At 39.2% G+C, this 14,800-nt stretch overlaps 1 protein-coding gene across 7 annotated transcripts in view; it reads right to left on the bottom strand.

Moving 5' to 3' along the window:
- Window positions 1-8,872, bottom strand: part of ALKBH8 (alkB homolog 8, tRNA methyltransferase) — a 45,435-nt gene extending 36,563 nt beyond the window's left edge. For 3 of the 7 annotated variants that reach the window (XM_015852227.3, XM_085555881.1, XM_085555890.1), the window contains exons 1-7: window positions 8,843-8,872; window positions 8,250-8,391; window positions 6,856-6,972; window positions 5,752-5,895; window positions 2,876-3,116; window positions 1,598-1,729; window positions 682-777 (exon numbers count right to left, since the gene is read on the bottom strand). In XM_015852227.3, coding sequence (XP_015707713.2) covers window positions 682-777; window positions 1,598-1,729; window positions 2,876-3,116; window positions 5,752-5,895; window positions 6,856-6,876 — 634 coding nt within the window. In that variant the 5' untranslated portion in view covers window positions 6,877-6,972; window positions 8,250-8,391; window positions 8,843-8,872. The remainder of the gene's footprint in view (window positions 1-681; window positions 778-1,597; window positions 1,730-2,875; window positions 3,117-5,751; window positions 5,896-6,855; window positions 6,973-8,249; window positions 8,392-8,842) is intronic. The other 4 variants (XM_085555864.1, XM_032442176.2, XM_085555843.1 and 1 more) reach the window with 4 other exon arrangements.
- Window positions 8,873-14,800: the final 5,928 nt, after the last annotated feature.

Below are 14,800 nucleotides of genomic sequence, written 5' to 3'. Positions count from 1 at the left end.
CGCTAATGAATTAGATGAAATATCGCCAAATAAATCTGCTGAAGTCAAGCCAGTTTTGAAAACAGGAATGAATCTTTAGTTTACTATTTCACTCAAGGTTTTAATTTACATTCTGTGGAGTAACACCCACAAGCACAGTAAGTGCTTAAAACATAAGGACTCACTTTGTTTGCTGGGACTAAACAGCTCTAAACTTCAAATAAGCTTGATTCAAACTTTGTCAAAATTGCTTTCTATCCAAAGAAAAATTTTGGTGTGTTTCCAGCAAGCTTCAAGAGCAAGATAAATATATGTTGCAGTTTACACCATAGCCCCAAAGTAATATACAATTTAAACACTAAAATTTGTGTTATGTAACAAAAACTTTAAAGAAAGAAAGAAAGAAATGGCATTTACAATCCCAAAAACCTTATTCATTTTGACCTCAGCAAAGGATAGCAACTCCTGGCTGCAAGAGACTTGGAAAACAAGTTTCAAGCACTTACACCAATCAGGAATGAATCCCACTCAACAGCATTGTTCAGCGTGTGCTTTAGATACAGTATTGGTTCTCTTCCTATTACCATCTCTACTCTCTTTTAATTAGAATCTCACACTCATACCGGATTGAGACTTACAGGCTTTACATAATGGCTCAAATGTCAGAGCAAAGTAGGTGTTATTTAATAGAGAAGTTCTCACCTCCAGGTAAAGGCTTGTCTTTATCAACATCATTGTTATCATAGCGAAACTCATATCCAAAATGTTTTACTCTTCTATGCTTTAAAGTCTTCTGGGCTGTAAGAAGATACAAATTCAAAGTAAGATCAGGTGACATAAATAGTTTAGGCAAATTGCTACGCGGCCTTATCTCAACTGATCTTCGTTAAACACTCCTTCACTAACAGCTAAAACAAAATATGTGACCCTTTTCTACATGGCACACACTTGTGCTTTACTACTTTCTGAAGACTCACCAGGACATCGCATTCACTGCTGTTTAAAGTCAAACTGACCGTGCTTTTTTTATATGCTAGAAGTACAAACTTACTGACCCACATCTAACGCATCTTTATTCTTGGCTAAACTTCCAGATAAGCACTTGATTGACAATCTAAGGACAGAATAAGATCCTTCACTTTGACCAGGCACCAAGTCAACAAAGGTCAACGTAACCACTGGTGTTGTTTCAAGGAACAAAACTTACACAGAAACCTTGAACTGGATCCTAAGTCCAGTTTATTAGGAGATTTTAATCCCCCAGAACTCAAGCGAAAGAACTAAAGCATCCAAATATGCGTCTTGCTGACTTATTTTGACTTATTACAAGAAGAAACTGCTTCTAAGTACTACATAAGCTGTCTATTAAAAAAAAATCTACTTGTTTCTGTAGGTGGCAATCTTATTCAAATAAATATCTATCTGCATATGGATTCATAATGCTTGCCCCCACTAATTTATCACATGCAATATAAGACCCATTTCTAAAATATAGAGAAACAACACAGAAGGTTTTCAAACAACACACTTGTGAATATGCTGAATTCCTGTAACATGAAACTTCATGAAACAGCAAGATAAAAAGACGGAAGGTCAGAATTTCTTTGATTTTGCCCACCGTTTTGATTATTTTCATCTCCTCTCCAGTCAATACTTTCCAGCATCTTCCTTTCTTCCTCTGAAGAAATAATATTTTCAATGACTTTGAGGCCTGGAGGCAAGTTTGCAGGAACAGAATTCTTCCAGAAAACTGCAGTGCATGGAAAAAGAGCAGACTGACTTAGTGAAGCCACTTGATTGCTACAGGAATATTTACTACAGATGGGAATATATTATGGCTGTAGGAATATTTGATTTCATGATAAATTGGAGCCTTCACTAAGGACTAACCTGGTGAACCCCTTTCTAAAGACAACAAAAACAGGCTAAGGCCCAAATTTTGCTCCACATTTCTGTGTAAATTTCATAAGACTCCATGCTACTTAAACATAAAACTGCCTGTGATCCTCCTGTTAAAACAACTGCAAAAAATTTCCAATCATTTCAGGATTCTAGAACTTCAGTGCTTTAACCCCTGCTTATAGATGAAAAGCAGAGTAGTTATGGAATTTTGTTATTCCAACCACCACAGAAAAATATGATTTCTTTTTTTAAAATAACTATTTGACTCCCAGGAAAGCACTTTGTAACCAAACACAGAATCACAGAATTGTAGGGGTTGGAAGGGACCTCTAGAGATCATTGAGTCCAACCCCCCTGCCAAAGCAGGTTCCCTACACCACGTCACGAGCGAACACAAACACAGAGGACCATAACACAATATCTACAAGAACAGAAATGCTAGCAGCGAAGGAGCCTTCAGTTTGCTGTCCTAGTTGGTTGGGTACTTTTGGAGCTATTCATTGGATACTGCTGTATTCAATGTACAAACCACAAGGAAGTCTTATACTAAACACCATAAAATGTTACAGAAAGAGACATAGTTCTTGTCCTAGCATACAGTCAGCCAAGTATAAGGAAAAAAGAAACAAGCAGAAATCTTATTCTGTTTATTTTCCATACTGGCACTGAGACAGAGATCACAAGACAATCAACAAAGAGCCCAATAAAGTCCAAACCAACTCAACGTATCCAGAATTCACCTGAGTCCCAGCTTAACTCCTCAAATCAGAGAACCTTCATGTGCAGCAATGAATGGTCTTGAAACTACTTCAGTAGCTGCCTATCTTATCATGCAACATAAGGACAAAAGGTAATTTTCTATGCTCAATCTTAAAGTCTGGTTTTTATTCTTTGCTTACTTAGACTAGCACCCTTTTAGCTACATTTACAATCTAAGAAGAAAAAAGGCAGAGAGAAGCCTATGGAAGTTTACAGATAAGTACAAAAATGATACCTTTTTCAACAAAATTACAATACAAAACAATGTTTTGGTCAGTGTCTTCCGGTGTTACTTCTTTTCCATTCAGGGCATCAAAGGCTTTCTTGGCTTCTTCTGTTGACTCATATTTCACAAATGAATATGGTTTATTTGGTGGCATTAGAAGTGTTTCCACGATTCCATAGTTTTCTACTATCCTGTGCAGTTGATGTCTACTCATTCCATTACCCAGGCCAGCATTGGCAATAACTAGGCTCTAAATGAAGAGAGATAATAAATAAATAAATACAATTACTGATTATTAATTGATCCAAACCAAACACTACTAAGAAAGTAATTCATATTATAATGGAAAAAGCAAAGATTACTCATATATTCTACATCTTCATTAGCCTGATATGAGGCTTTTGCAACGTCTATCCAGCACAAATTCTGGGAGAAGTCCTTGCAAAATCTGTTACAACATCACTTCATCTTCAAATTGGCATATGTGTGAAGTGTATCATATGAAAAAAGTGACATTGGCAGATATTATTTCTGAGTTTCCTAAAATGGAATTTTCCTAGAGCCCTGCTGCTGTTCAATATCAAACACAACAATCTTCAGATACGGTGATTCTTTTTTATTATTGTTAAGAAAGGCTTTCTAATCTTTGCCAAAGAGCCCTTTTGAGCATAAAGTGACAGATATTCCTTCCCATCTCACCATACTACAACAGGTTCAGAAAAGCAAAGAAAAGAAAGAAAGAAACAAAAAAGCAGCTTCTATAAACAGAGCATTGAGTTCTGTTCCAACACACTTATCTGAGAATTCACCCTCTTGCTTCTATAAACAAAGGGGATTTATGCCCCATCCTTATTAATACAGATTAATTTAAGCACAAAGACTAATTGCTTTACTCCGGGCTTTCACAGTGATTTATGTACAGAATTATCAGAGAATGCAGAAACAAAACAAAAATAGAACCTTTCAAATGACTCTTTTACAAAAGAAAAAAACAACCTTTGCCATCCCTTTAACAAAACTATAAGTTCCATTGACTTTTAGGTAACCATATACTATAACTAGACATTCAATCTAACCACAAAAGTTAAAAGGAGTCTTAAACTTCTTTTAAAACTAAATGAGGATGCAGTCTAGAAGTTTTGATAGAGCTCTGGTGACTCCAAACTACCAACAATTCCCAGATTGACTACATGTAACACATTTCTAGAAAGCTTCCAATCTTTTCCTTAAATGCTATAAATGCTCTCCGACTTCTGAAAGCAGCTGGTAAAGTGTTCAAAAGTTTCAAATGACAGCATTTCACTTTCCTAAGAGACTGAAAATTAGGTTTAAAACTGAACAGAGGGATCGCTAAAGAATATTTTAAAACAAGTGTGCATACATGAGACACTGCTGTGATTATGTCTATTGTGATGGCTCTGTTAACGCTTACTTCTAAAACCACATCATGCTGTCCACACCAATCACATTTTTCAAAGGTGATCACACCTCATTATTATTTTCTAGAATCTTACTAATGGAAGGCACAGGTGTACAACGGAAATGAGAAGACGGAAAGCAGTGCTTTCACTGGCTGAAGGCACATTGCCTATGAAGACCTTCACTACACAACAGCGGCACATACTGCAACTGTTCACAATCTTATGACTGAGCAATTTCAGTATAATCAAACTCTAAAAGTAATTTCCATACTCAACAAGTTCATCACTAGCACTATTATTTTGTTTCATCTGTCTTTTATTAAAACATTCAGTCATACATGAGGAGCTTATAGAAATCAAAAACTACTCATTGGATACATGAGACAGACAATTTGGTAGCTGGGGCAGTGACAAGGGGAATAAATCCTGGAGCATGTACTCATCTCCAAGCCAAACTAGAAGAATGAAGCCCTACTCCAAAGAACTTTCAAAATCTACAAGATTGTTGGGTCAATATATAGGATATGCCCATATGGCGTGAAATTTGAGTGTAAACTAAGCCCAATTTTGTTACAAAGCATAAAGAAGCATTATGTTTCAGAATGGGAAGAACTTGAGGGATGAACAAAGCAACAGTAAATGATACAGTGTTACAGTATGCTTGAAGTTAACAACTCCCCACAACCCACAGAAGGAAGTAAGACTGTTTAATTTCTCCTCTGTCTGAAACATCTTGCCATGGATGTTTTGTTCCACTGGTATTTACTAGGTACTTCTGATTTGCTGAAACTACTGCAGCAGAACACTAACAGACCAAAAAGCTGGGCAATTTTCTGGCAGGTTAGAGAATAAAGTAACATGATAAAGTTCATTGACTGTCTTATAAAAAAGCAGAATAACCCTCTCTCTTGTTCCTTTTTGTGTGAGGGAAGAGAAAGTTCTCCCTTTTTAACAGCTACAATTCAGTCAGCCAGTTCAGTTTCTACACAACCACTGCCTAACCCAAATAAGATGAAGAAAACGTGGAAAAGACTTCTAAGGTATACAAGTTTTTTAACAGGGAGATAACAGCTGAGTCAAATTATACTTGATAAAGAAGTATAACAGGAAGAAAGATACAAAAGCTAAGGGCCAAAGAAGAAGGGGGGAAAAAAAAAATACCACGTAGGCCTTTCTTCTGTTTCTCTGTCTCCTTCAAAAAGGTAACATTTTTCATGCTGTGCTGTTCTCCCCAGCCCTACTGCATAAGATTAAAAAATATATATCCCCATAAGCTGTCACAGTCTCTCCATCAGCATTAAACTGATGAAGTACAGTTATGCTTTGAAAGCAAAAAAAGCACAGAAAACCCTCAATCTCAGTAAGAGCTTTTTAAACAATTGCATTTTAGCCAACATATACATGAGGGCAGAACACAGGTAAGCGGTATTGTCTCATAACACCAAAATCAGAACTGTCAGTCACCTGCGTAGCATGGGACACGCACTCAATGCCTTCGTGTCTCATCAGCGTATGCTGGGCTCTGACCTGCTTCCTCAGTATCTTCTTCTTCATTTTGTGGACTTTCAAATGATCTTCAACGTTCTTGCCAGTTTCCATGCCTGTGATCTGGGAAGCAGAAGTAACAACACCTAGTAAGTGCATGAAAAATGTAATACTTCAGTCTATGTCACTGCCTTTTAAGTCATCTTCAGGAGAGTAATGAGAATTTAAATAGCTCCAGATTTTATAAACTACTGGAGGCTGACACGAAAGTGTTCACAAACTACACTATTCCTCAGTCAATAGCACAATTTTTCCCCATCTTGGAAGCACTGTTATTTAGCTCCTTTATCAAGAGGATTCTTCCACAAAAGAAATCTTTATAAAAAGATTGCCACATTTTCTAGTTTCTTTTCCTCTTTACTTTCTTATTCACAGCATCTCTATATCCAATTCCAGTTTTTATGCTGCCTGCCCCTCCTGTTTCCATATAACAATTTCAGTTATTGTCTTCTTCTCTTTAAATTTATCTCCTAAGCAGGTCAAGCAAAAATACACACATGAAACTGCCAAGAGATTTGTAATAACTCTAAGCTACTCAATGCCTCAGTGAATGTTCAAGCTGGAGACAAATTGTTCCCATTTTGCCTCCTTTTTCATAACTGCCACTTTCAAGTAAATACAACATTTGGAAAAAATAGCTTTTTTTGAGAGGAAAACTAACAACACATGTTCAACACTTCGATGTTAGAAGACCAACAACCAGGATGTTCCACACCTCATACACACTTGTACAGCTGAAAACGGTGTCTGTTAATTAACTACTGAATTTAGGGGCAATAGAGCACCATTTACCTGCCAGTGAGCTTCCAAAGTATAACTCACTCACTGGTCTTCTCCAGGTTTTGTTGCATCTTTTGCCACCAATATCTACCACTCAGACAACATCACACCCAGCTGCGTTTACCCTCTTCCTTTTTCTCATTCTCACTTCACATCAAAAAACATTGAGGATTTTGTTGTTTCTTTTCAGTTTGTTTTTAAGAAAAAAAAAAAAAAAGTTATGTCAATTATTATTATACATACCTGTTTAAATGTCAGCTGCATTCACAGACTATCATCTATTTGCATTTCTTCCAGCTTGCAAGACAGCAAGGCTGATTCCTGGTACTGCACATATCACAATAACAGGACAATGTATTACTGGAAAATGGGAAAAGTAAATGTTTCATGTTAATACTTGATGCAGGTTGGTTTTGAATGCCTTAGTAACCATTCTTCTATACAAACTGCACAACTACTGCCTGTGCTGAAAGGCTAATTCTTTAAAGGAGATTGGAATGACAACAGCAGTGAGTGGAAATAACAGACTTCAAAAAGGAGCACAATAAACACTGCTTATGAAGACTCAACTCTTCTGCCTCTCTTCTCACCATTTGCTGGTTCCTACTACTCTTATTCTTCCACTCCTAAACCCAACCTTACAAAGAACTCAAATTAAAACAACAGTTAAAGATATAAACCGATGACAACAATAATTTCTGGCAAAGTTACAAACCCAGCAAGTTACTGGTATAGTAGGCACCAACAATTCCAAGCTCATATAACTGAGCCCAACAAAGAGACTAATATATAATCCATCCTACCACTAAGAAAAACCTACTAGTTCCTTGGGTCTCTAGTGAGAGCTAATTCAAGCATTACCCAAAAATACACAATGCACACATAATGCAGGAAAAGGTAATCGCAACAGTGACCGACCTCTAACATGGAACAGTAGCAGAAAAAAAGAGGGGACCACTGAAATTATTTCCCATAACTTCAGAAGCATATAGAATCTCAATGGATTATAGAGAAAGTCCTTCCTGTAATCTCACTTTTCACTATGAGTCTGTTAATAATCGTCTCCTATCTCTCTTCAAAATAACAGCCCTTACTAAGGGCCTTATGCATATTTTATACTCTTGGTCCTTTCTTTAATAATCATTTTCCCTTCCCAAAGGAAAACATGCATGCAATTGGCAGTTCATTCCTTGACAAATATCACACTTGCTTCCAAAGACAAAAAGTTCAAAATAGCTTCATCACCGAGTACTCTTCACCTTAGCTTCAACCAGGTTTAAACACACACAGAGGAAAAGTCAACTGAATCTTCCTTAACTAAATAATGACTAAGAAATCTCACACTTGCTTAGATTAAAAACAAATAAATAAATCACAGTGAGTTTACATCTCACTCACTCAAGAAAGAATACAATTAAAAACAAAGGGCAAAGTTAAAATGTCCATTCATCTTGCTTCCATTAGCAGCCAAAAGACAGACTGGATCACAGTCTGACCAGCCCAGCCTTTTTTGACATAGTCAGGTGAAAGAAGGACAACAGTTCCACTGCGTGCAGGTTCTAATGAGGAGGGATAAGCAGTGTCAAACTGTTCCACACAGAAGCATGAACCAGGCAAATCTGGCTGGAGGAGGTTACCTGTGTTTGAGGCCAGGATGGGTGGAGCCCCAGGTAGCTTTATCTAGCAGTTGGCAGGGGGTTAGAGCTTAATCATCTTTAAGGTCTCTTCCAACATAAGCCATCCTATGATTCTATTTGTATTTTCCAGACCAAGCAGTCTCTGCAAAACAGACCCAGATGGAAGAACAGGTGAGCGGCTCAGCCCCTCCCACAGAGCCCACATAACCTCAACAGGGTGATTCCACCTGATCCTAGGTGAAAGCAGCTCAAATAGGCCTCAGGCAAAAGGTCCCCACAAACTTCCACATCCTCCAAGCAAAAAACAAAGAGGTCATGCCTCAGAACTTTGGCAGCGACAGAGATGAGCGCTGAAAGACCACTTCTATCCTTCCAGTAGCTCTGAGCTAACCACCACATGGGACAGACAGGTTTGACTACTGCTTCAATAAAGGCACTCACTGCCCGGCCCCTCTCCCAGCTGGGAGAGCAGCACAACGGCAGCCGCCAGCGAGGGGAGCGCCGGGCCCGGCTCTGAAGTTGGGAATGGGGTCAGCGCCCCTGTAAACAGCAACAGCAACCCCACCTCCCTGCAACCCCGCCACACACACTACCTGCCTGCAGGCCGCCATCTTGGGGCGGGCACACGCCGCTCCGCCCGCCGTCATGGCGGCGCCCCGCCCTGCGGGTGGGTCCGTGCTGGGTGTGAGGCCGGATACCTTCTTTGCCGAGCTGGTTCTGTGGGGAAAGCGGGCAGCTGTGATGCTCTCGGTGAGCTCTGAAGGGTTTTCCCGAGCTGTGGCAACCGCCGCATTAAAGAGGAGCCGAGACCTGTGCTGGGGTGGCAGCTGCTTTCTTGCTCAGCTCCGGCAGACTCACGCTTGTTTTTCTCCACTGAAGAGAAATTCCACTTGCCATCTTTGACCCATGCTGGGCACACAAAGCATTGTGACAGCACAGCTTTTCTGATTAAGGCTTCTCACACGTACAATATGAATATTTATGGAATCATAGAATCACCAAGGTTGGAAAATACCTCCAAGGTCATCCAGTCCAACCATCCACCCACCACCAACACTTCTCACCAAACCACATCTAAACATTTCTTGCTGCTGTCTCTATCAGAATATACTCTGAGGCTCACAACTCAGGACAGCATGCAACCTGAAAGCTACTGAAAGACTAATTTTAATTAATTCTCTTTGTACTTCATTACCAGTTTGTTCAGACAAGTAGAAAATACCTGCCCAAAGGTTGTTTCTGTTGAATGCCCACATTCTGATTCAAAGCCCTGACTGCGTGGGCTCCCAGTTCCTGTACTTGGCTGTCTGTGTATGTTTTATCCCCTTGGGTTGCATGCACTGATGGTGGGTAGGAAATATAACACAGGCTTAGTGGGTTGTTACATTTCAGAGAACAAACCGAGGGATTTTGGCAGCTGCCTCATCCTGTGTTCTCCCACCATCATTTGGGTTTATTCAGCCTTATTCTTTTCAAAATTGCTCTCTGGGGGAGAGCAGACTTACTGTGTGTTTTCTTTTCTTGAAATATCTCTTTATGATTAGTAGAGTCCAGAATTTTGGATATATGAGGGAGTAACCTTGAATAACTTTGGAATAATGTAGCCTGGTCTAGTGGTTGGTGATCCTGCCCATGGCAAGGGGGTTGAAAATACATGATCATTGTGGTCCTTTTCAACCCAGGCCATTCTATGGTTCTATGATTTTTTTCCCTTGTAAACACATTGAGATTTTGCCTCCATAAACAACGTTCACACCTAAGAAAATTCCACCAATTAAAAGGAAAAAAGTTAAAGATTGTCTGTGTTTTGTTTTGTTTTTGTTTTTGATATAAGTTCAGTTTGATCATGTCAGAACTTCTATTCCCTTTACAGCTTAAGACCTTGAAGCATTTTGCAGTCTGCTCTAATCCTAGGGTTAATGTGGGCACATCTTCTACACATACCTCTGTGCTTATTGACCACATGTTAAAATATATGTCCATATGGTTATGATGTTGTCACTGACTAACCCACAAAAAGCTCACAGAGATTCAAAAAACATTTGTATTTATGTTCTTACAGTCTCTGATAAAAAGTAGTCCCTATGCTGTTAGCTATTTGCCTATTCCCTATCCACTTCAAATGACAGTAAGTAAGCAGGTAACAACACTTCTGTTTCCTTCAACAAAATAGAGGTTACTGATCCATACGTGGAAAGAAAATCTTACTTCCTTTTATGCCTAGCCATGCTTTAGCATAATGTGATCACACTGGATTTCCATCACTTTCAAACCCAATTAAAAGAAAATTACAGCAAGATAGTAGGATTTGATGTATTAAGTCTTGATTTAAGATGCTGCAATTTAAGAATCACGACAAATAGGATATGTTTCAGGATAACAGTTTGTTATAGAAATAAGAAACCTCTTAGCACGGAATTGTCCTCAAAATCACCCAAAAGCAGTACTGTAGGAGCACGATAGTCAGTGATGAGACACAGATGGATTGTTTTAGGATAGCTTTCATGTAATAGTTAGGAACTTTGACAAGTATCTGTTGACCTAAATTCAAAATGTGCCACTGCTGCCACTTAGAATAGTAAAATTCTCCATAACAAACCTCTGCAATGCCAAAGGCTTACATTTTTCAGGAAGATAGCAAGGCTGGCTCTGTGCTGCATGTCATTTTGATTCTGTATTTGTAATGTTCAATGCTAGATTTCATATTTCTTTCTAAACACTGAAAAACAACCCCAAAATCCAGTTTTTGGAATTATTTAGCAATTACATAAGACCAAGAACAGAAACAAGGAGAATTCTAGGCCCAGTGAAATCAGTGGGAGCTGTTCCAGTTAGTACCATGAAAGCAGTGCTTATCCTTATTTTCAAATACCAGTAAACAAAAATCACTCATTCTCAGGAGACTCAAAACTTCAAATAATATCACTATGCTTTCTGATTTTGACTACACTCTCTGTGTCACTGTAAGGTTTTTCTTCCCTGAAACATGAGACTTTGGAATGCACATATTTTTTTCCTTTAATAAAAGCTGAACTTATTCTGAAATATTTAGAATCGGAACTTTAAGAAACATGTGCAACTGCATAAATCTTACAAGAACACTGTAAAATTTGGCAACGCTTTTTTGTTACGAATATGTGACTATCCATACATTCATACCAGCAAAAGTCTCTACGAGGACCGTTCTCCTGTGGAGCAAGTTTCTTTGGCATAATGATAGTTGTATCTTCCTCTGAGTTTTTAGATTTTCAGTTCTGTACTGGGACAGGTTCAGATCTCATCATCCAGAAAGTTTAGAAGGTCAGCAAATGTTCAGATAGAGGTTAACTGAATCAAGCATTTCTGCTATGCAGTAAGATTGTATTAATGGAACATAAGCATGTGTGTTGTTAAACTCAGAAGGGAGGAATTGTTTTAATTTCCACTGCTGGATACGCTGCAAGTGTTCCTGTACTGCTGGGTCACCAATGACATGTCACTAGAACAGGGAGCACAGTCCTGTAGGCTACAGTAAACTAAAACATTTGACCCTTTCCTGGAAAGTCCTCAGAATATTCTTCAGAACTTTCAGGCACAAGATACAAACAACTGCATCTCTGACGTGCACGCTGCAGGTCTGAAGAACTTTCATTATTGGTACTGCCACTACAGATCTCCAGCTCTTGTGAGGCTCATGACATGCACGCATAAATATTGACAGAGATTTTCCTCATTTGATTAAGGAAGACTCTAAGAGATTTAAATTCCCTAAGCACAACTACTGGAAAGCATAATATACACGAAGATCAACTAAAATCTCCCAGTGCGGTTCCTTAAATGCTATCTGCTGACAGCTTTTTTCTGCTCACTTAAAACCTCTCAAAGAAGGGTACCTGGCCTCCAAAATCCCACATGCACCAATACTAATCAAATCACACCCCGCAGGCAATTGTTTTACCCTCAGTTTTAATGTTTTGGATTTTCTTCGACTATAAGCAGTCCTAGAAACTTAGGGTTTTAAATCATTCCAAAGCCTCATCTCCTCTCACATAAGAATGGTAATGGTATTTCTGCTGCTCTAGAACAGGGGTTTTCATGCAGTTTGAAGCAATAGACCACCATTAGTTTCTCAGGCTCCATGCACCTCTATAATCACATTTTTGTTTGACGGTACTGTACAATTGCAATACAACATGACACATTCATGGACCATCTACTTTAAGCTTGGAGATGATGAAATCTGTATATTACTGCTGGGAACATCTCTCAAAAACAATTCCTGAGCCCCCTGCTAGCCCTCTGATAAATAAGAAATGCTGTTTCCATTGCTAGGTCTTGTGCTAGTCCGGTGCCATTTCGAAGGTGTTGGAAAGTGCAGAACAGTACTGTATCATTCAGTACTGTACTGAATGTATCATACTGTACAGTACTGAATGATACAGAATATTGATCTCCCTCCAACTTACTGAACATATCTTTTCATTTAGCCTTGAAAACAATGTTCTTGCTTTTTACAACTGTTTCCCTCAATGAGACGGGAAGCATTATCTTTTGGAATCGCTTGTTGAATTGTATTATTCTCTTCTGGCCCTACAGTCAAAATCTTACATTAACCTGGCAAAACCCAGTTCTGTCACAAGCAGTTAGGATTTGGTAGGCGTTCAGAAAGCAATCCTGCACAGGGATCCTCCCTGCTATCTGTACTAGGCAGGCACTCTGCTCTCCTGCATATCCTTGGAAATGATCATCTGCACGATTATCCTTCAGGGTATGAATGTATCATAAGGACAATTATGGAATATCAGGCAGTGAATTTGTCTACTTCATCAGTCAATGCATTTTTAAGCATATCACACTTGCAGTCCAGAAACAATATGCTAAGCTTATTTTTAAATGCACAGTGTATTACTATTGAAAGTTTTCTCAGTCTTTTGCATTTTCATTATAAACCAGATCCTCATTTCTCCAGTAGGACTGAAGAAAATATCACCATGTGATCCATAGGCTGGGACTCCATACATCAGCCTCTTTTAGGAATCATCTTAGGAGGTCTCATTAGCTCTTCCTCATGCAATAGATTCACCTTATTTGGAGGAATAGCTGTGCAACCATGCATAAAGCAACTGAAGCTGAAATCTTGAAACATGACCATTTATTCAGGTCACCCCACTTGCTGCTCTTTTAATCCAGTTTTCATTGACTCCTCTGGATCCATACACATATTCAACACATCTGAAAAACATAGAAGTTGCAAGTTTTTCAACTGGATAGGCTAAAAAAAGAATGATTCATCTAAATTTAGTAGGCTTTTTTGTGTGTGTTTTGTTTTTTTTCCAAACACCTCTCTGTGACTCAATTTGCCAATCAGGATGATGTTTGGATAAATATTTACATAACTTGTCAGGGGTTGTGAATCCTTATGAATCATTGTTTGTGTAACACCTGGTAATCCTTGAATGAAATGCAGCATATGCAGTCAGGCTATTGATCTGAGCAGTTGCAAAGGATACATGAGAAGAAGAATGAAGAATGTTCCTTTTCATTTGATCAAAATTTGTTTCAAAGAAATTCTTCGTTATAAATATAAATCTTCTTCACACATGCATAATGTGATTGCTACACATCTTAGTGAATAAGATTACAACAGAGTCTGATGAAAATCAGTATATTCAAGTTTGTTCATTTTTATTAAGATAAAAATGCAAGTACTTTTGTTTTAATAAAATAAAGTGCTCATCTACATCACTGTTATCCCCCTTCTATTTCACAGAATCACCAAGTTCGGAAAAGACCCACAAGATCACCCAGTCCAACCATCCACCCATCACCAACAGTTCTCACTAAACCATGTCCCTCAACACAATGTCCAAATGTTCCTTGAACACCTCCAGGGTCAGTGACTCCACCGCTTCCACTGCCTAACTCCACCATTCCACTGCCTGACCACTCTTCTAGAGGAGCAGTATTTTCTAACATCCATCCTGAACCTCCCCTGTCGCAGCTTGAAGCTATCCCCTATAGAGAGCAATAAGGTCTCCCCTGAGCCTCCTCTTCACCAGACTGAAAAATCCCAGCTCCTTCAGCTGCTCCTCATAAGGTCTGTGCTCCAGACCCTCACCAGCTTTGTAGCCCTTCTCTGAACACACTCCAGGGCCTCAGTGTCTTTCTTGCAGTGAGGGGCCCAAAACCGGACATAGTACTCAAGGTGTGGCCTCACCAGAGCTGAGTACAGGGGGACAATTACCTCCCTGTTCCTACTAGTAACACTGTTTTTGATGCAAGACAGGATGCCGTTGGCCTTCTTGGCCACCTGGGCACACTGCTGGCTCACGTTCAGCTGAGCATCAGTCAATACCCCCAGGTCCACCTCCTCTACACAGACTTTCAGTCACTCTGCCCCAAGCCTGCAGTGCTGCCAGGGGTTGTTGTGGCCAAAGTGCAGAACCTGACATTTGGTCTTGTTGAACCTCATCCCATTGGCTTCAGCCCAGCTATCCAGACTTTTACTTCATGTGATGTCCTTTCTGACAGAATTCTTTGGTTCAGGAGATGCGTAAGCTAAATGAGCATAC

Source organism: Coturnix japonica, chromosome 1 (genome assembly GCF_054131305.1).
Source record: "Coturnix japonica strain WE chromosome 1, WE-NBRP24, whole genome shotgun sequence".
Lineage (NCBI taxonomy): Eukaryota > Metazoa > Chordata > Aves > Galliformes > Phasianidae > Coturnix > Coturnix japonica.
Note: the sequence above shows the minus strand (reverse complement) of the source record. Positions and strands in the feature narration are given on the sequence as shown.